The sequence below is a fragment of the Cynoglossus semilaevis genome, chromosome 17 (assembly GCF_000523025.1).
Source record: "Cynoglossus semilaevis isolate Cse_v1.0 chromosome 17, Cse_v1.0, whole genome shotgun sequence".
NCBI lineage: Eukaryota > Metazoa > Chordata > Actinopteri > Pleuronectiformes > Cynoglossidae > Cynoglossus > Cynoglossus semilaevis.
Genome location: NC_024323.1, coordinates 15,167,349 through 15,172,405, shown reverse-complemented (window position 1 = coordinate 15,172,405; position 5,057 = coordinate 15,167,349). Strand labels below are relative to the sequence as shown.

Sequence of the window (5,057 nt, the reverse complement as noted above, 5' to 3'; positions counted from 1 at the left end):
AGTCGACGCATCACTTCCTGTTACTGAACAACCAAACTAGAACAGAGTGAAGTGACGGCGAGGGTCTTTGGGTTCTGGTATTGACCCGCGGTCAAATCACGTCTGTTTGGTTTCACTGAACTCTCATTGGATTTGGAGACGTCACATGACCTCAGCTCAGCTGCCGTCACCAAACTCAGCAGTTCATGACAAAAAAAGTTCTTTTAACGGTTAAAAATAAAACAGACTAAATTTTGTGTCTTTGCGTCTTGAAACAGAGCACGTGTTTACTCTGACTCCCCTGCAGGGGGTGCTGAAAACTAATTTCAAATGGGCCAATTTCCTAGTTTCCAAACCTTGGTTAAATTTATTTAAAATTCCAATCTGACAGATGATCACAGTCAGTCAGACAGAACCCCCCCTGCTGGGGAACATAGGGTACTGAGCCCCCAATACCTTCAGCCAGTGTCACAACAAAACTTAATCATTTTAGATTTCAGTCAGTTTTTGTCATTTTAAATTTAAAAATTCTTCATAAAAACAGTCACAGCAGCCAAGACACGGACCAAACACAGAACTCTGTGCAGTTGGACTTTTCTCCAGTCAGAATCTCTGCATCTGCTGCTTCGATTCCAAACATTTAAAAACCCAAACTTCTCTCTTCCTCTCGAGGCTCCTTAACTTTAGGAAAGTAGAGCAGGTGACGAGGGAACTATTTCCTGAACTCACTGGCCGCGCAGCCATTGGTTAACTGTCAACAGTGATGAGGAAACGCTCGACACACACACACACACACACACACACCTCCGTGGCGTCTGCTCTGAGCCGTGTTAAAACAGTGACATCTCTCTTCACTCTGACGACCCGTGAACACGCCGTGACACCACGTGAGCCATCGCAGCCCCTCGGCCTGAAGCCCCATCTATCAAGGCCAGGACAAACAGCGTTGTTTAACCTTCTGTATACAGTGAGCGATGACATCACTGGCTGCTCCAGCCAACGGGGAGATCGCACCAGGCTGGAAAAGCACTCGTCTGACGGTCGTGTGTCCGGCTGCTCCGAAACACACAAACAGAGCGGGATACAGTTACACACACACACACACACACACACACTCCAGCATGTGTTTTTATACCATCTGTGCAGCAGCACCGTGTCGACCCAGTCCGGGTCACGACGGTGTTAAAACAGCGGTTCCCAGACTGTTAGCAGCACAGACCGGGTGTTGACGGAGGTCACGTTTGAAACAAAACACGATAAAATGACAATCACGAACAACTGAACACAACACCACGTTCATGTTGTTTTCATTTCACAGTTTTCTGCCGACTCATCAGTTACCACTAGTCTGGTCTGTTACTGGTCCACGGACAAACAACCAGTCACTGGTTCAGAGCGAACGTGTTTGAAGCAGCAAACTAACGCTCTGCCTGCTGTGAAGAAAGGCCTGTTACCACCACTGGCCTGTAGGGGGTTTAAACACTGCTTTAACACAGAGTAGCTGCGGGTTAATCACGATTAATCACGATTAATTGTAACGTGTGATTGATTTAGCTTCATGAGCTGCAGTGCAGTTGTCCTAGGACTGCAGAGGCGTCACTGGCTCCACTCTGCTCACCTGAACTGCTCAATGTGGGGCAAATAATATCTGAGTCCAGAGGCTCCTGCTAGTTCAGCTAACCTAGTTAGCAGTTAGCAGTTAGATGACGGTGCTGCAGGTCTGGGCCATAGAAACTCAACTGGCGTCCACATTCGGCCCACGGGCCACATGTTTAACAACTCTCATCTATATATATATATTTAATGATGATGATTAGACCAAATAATTTGTACCAATCGTGGGGATATATGTGTGTCATAAGTGAAGCCTCCGGGGGCAGCATGATGCTGATTGACAGATGCCTCCCGTGTCTTTCCACTAAACCGACGTGGAAGTTAAAAAATAAAAAACTGGCACCGATCTGGCCCGCAGTCCCACTGCTGTGTCTTTGTGAGGTGGGTGTGCTGCTGGAAGAGGGAGAAAAACAAGTGCAGATAATCCCGTGTGAGGCCCGTCCTGAATTCTGTATCATTTTCTTGGGCCGCTGCCACATCAGCCGGGATGAGAGCAAACAAATCATTATTCATGCTAATAATCTGCCATATTCCTGTGCAAATAAGTTCCGCCCGGAGAGTGAGCAGCTTCGAGGCTGTACGTGGGAGGTTTCCTCTAACTGTGTCTGACTTCAACCACTCCCTGCTGCCAAGAGGAGGAGCACTTCTCTCTCAGTCCAGGATGTCGGAGCTCCTGGTTCTGATGAGGAGAGGCCGACTCTGGAACGGCCCGGTGCTGCGTTCAGGGCCTGCTGGGTCACGAACCGCTCGATCCGTTTACTCAGAGAGGATTTTGGATTCACTGTTCACACCAGCACAGTTGGTGTGAATGATTGTCTGGAACCACACACACACACACACACACTGAGTCAGACTGACTGCTGACCACAACTGACCACAACTGACCACAACTGACCACAACAACTGACCACACCTTAGCTACCAGAACTGACCACAACAACTGACCACACCTTAACTACCAGAAAAGACAGGCAAAAAATTAAACAAATAAATAATAATAATAAATATATAAATATACATACAGTATATTTGTGTATTGTGTATCAAATAAGGTATTAACTGAAGTAGTAGTACTGAAGGTAGTTCTTAGGAGTATTTGATCCAACACAGACTCTAGTTCTCAGTATCAATGATATTTGAAGACAAATCTGAGTATGTTGGTTTCCATCACTGAACTGCACAGGCCAGAGGGGGGGGGGGGGGGGGGTTATTTGCCCCCTGCCCCCTAACACGTCTTTGCTGCCACAGCCTTGAAGTGAATATAAAAATATTCACGTGAATATATAAAAGAAAACCAAACCAGAGAAACAGTCAAATCAATCTCTAAAAGTCACTGAGCTGCAGACCGAGGTCTGTGACGTCACAGGTTCACTGTAAATCACCTGCGTAATGATGGGACGGTTTGGAGACGCTGTGCGTAATTACGCACTGAGCAAAAAACCAAAACATCAACAACAGAAAAACCACACACACACAAACACAAACACATACAGACACACACACATTTTAAATGTCAATAACCTGATTTTAACTCAAATAAAACCCTGAAACACCTACAGGTTATTTCTCTCTCTCTTTTTAAATAATCTCCATCATCATCATCATCAGCAGCAGCAGCAGCAGCAGCAGCAGCAGCAGCATCTACACCCACGTCTAATTCCACGGGACAAGTCACTGTGGCAGGTTCTTCGTGTACATGCCGCGGTCAGTGTCGGTCAGTGTCGGTCAGTGTCGGTCAGTGTCGGTCAGTGTCGGTCAGTGGCGGTGACCTGACTGAAGACTTTCGGCCAATAAAAACCCGCTCCCAGTGACAATTTAAAGAAGTTGTTTTTGTTCCACAGTTACGTGTGTTTATGAAATCAAACTGAACGAGAGACACCACGACCAAGTGAGAGAGAGAGAGAAAGGGAGAGAGAGGGAGAGAGTGCCGGTGAGGTCGGTGGAGGGACCGGGACTCATTAGTCAACAACGATCACACTGGAGATTCAAACGCGCAACCCACACGACTTTGAAGTTGCTTCTCTGTGTGTCATTAAATCACAGTGAATCTTAAGGCTGACTGTATGTAATGAGAAAATGATTGGTTTACACAGCACGTACCATTGTGGTGCGGGGAGTCGTGCCAACACTCTCAAAGACCCATTTTCCACTCTCAAAAGTTCGGCTTCCAAAAAAAAAAAAAAAAAAGTGTGGTGGAGAGAGAGGCAGGGAGAACGGGGGGAGAGAGCAGCTCGGGTTCTTCTTCAGCTGGGCCTGTGACCGGAAACAAAGCAGCTCTAACACACGGCCTGGAGTCCGGGAAACATTTTCATGAATCTGCTCATCTGTGGTCAGATCTCCTCGGCCGAAGATAACGAAGAATCCACAGACGTAGAGGGGGAGGAGGAGGGGGGAGAGAGGGGGAGAGAGAGGATCTGGGGGATCCGCTTCCAGCAGTCCGTCCAGCGGGGGATTCTGGTTCTGGTTCTGGTTCTGGTTCTGCTCCTGGTATTCCCGTGGATAATAATAACAACAACAATGTTCGGTGTCACTGCCTGGTTCTCCCCCCGCTGCTCCCTCACTCTCACCCACTTTCTCTCCACTCCGCTCCGGTGCAGTACGCGCTCCTCCACGGTGAGTCTCCCGGCCGCGCTCTCACCACATCAGCTGTTGATCCTCAACCCCGTGCATGCCGCCCGTCTGCTGTCTGATGTGGAGAATTTTGGGGGTGGTGGGGGGGGGGACGCGCAGTTCCTCCTCGGTGCTCCTTCCTCCACCTGCTCCTCACCCACTGAACGTTCGCTCAAAGTCTCACACGGACGGCGCAGCCCGGCGTGCGGCGCGGAGTCGGAGAGAGTTCCGCGGCCACGGCGGCTGCAGCGGGAACAGGACGGAGAACCAACAAGGTGAAAAGACACTTCTCCTCGCCTGTTTGTCTCTCTCTCTCTCTCGTTCTCGCGCGCCCCCTTTCTCTCTCTCCCCCCTCTGTGAATCCCGAGCATGCAAAACCACAAAGGTGCAGGTGAACGGACGGTGTCCTGTCAGTGGCCGCGGCCGCAGCAGCGCAGCGCAAACACGCGCAGGAGCTGGTGAATTATTAATAACCCGGAGAGGGTCCTCGCCTGTTTGTCTCAGTGAGTGAGTGAGCAGTCACTCAGTCAGTCAGACAGTCAGTCAGACAGACAGACAGACAGTCAGTCAGGAAGGGCAGCAGCTGGGGGTTTAGAGGAATTAAATCAGAGTAAAGCGCGGACGTGGGGGATTAATAGCCCTCACCGGCTGCAACAGACAGTGGCTGCAGGGGCAGCTCAGGGCAGGGGGTGAGGGGGTGAGGGTGAGGAGGCGGCAGGTTATCACACACCTGTGCTCAGTGTCATTCTTATCAATTTCTGTGCTCAGAGGTCGGGCCCTTCAGGCTCCTGCCCTTTGACCTCTAATCAAAGATTTCCATTGGTTAGAAAACACATTTATGGATTTTCTGAATA

At 49.4% G+C, this 5,057-nt stretch overlaps 1 protein-coding gene across 4 annotated transcripts in view; it reads right to left on the bottom strand.

Moving 5' to 3' along the window:
• The window catches only part of nfixb (nuclear factor I/Xb), a 153,376-nt gene extending 148,710 nt beyond the window's left edge, over nt 1-4,666 (bottom strand). Inside the window, exon 1 of one of the 4 annotated variants that reach the window (XM_017040351.2) lies at nt 3,694-4,666. In XM_017040351.2, coding sequence (XP_016895840.1) covers nt 3,694-3,696 — 3 coding nt within the window. In that variant the 5' untranslated portion in view covers nt 3,697-4,666. The remainder of the gene's footprint in view (nt 1-3,693) is intronic. The other 3 variants (XM_008330640.3, XM_008330641.3, XM_008330650.3) reach the window with 3 other exon arrangements.
• Between the last annotated feature and the right edge of the window lie 391 nt (nt 4,667-5,057).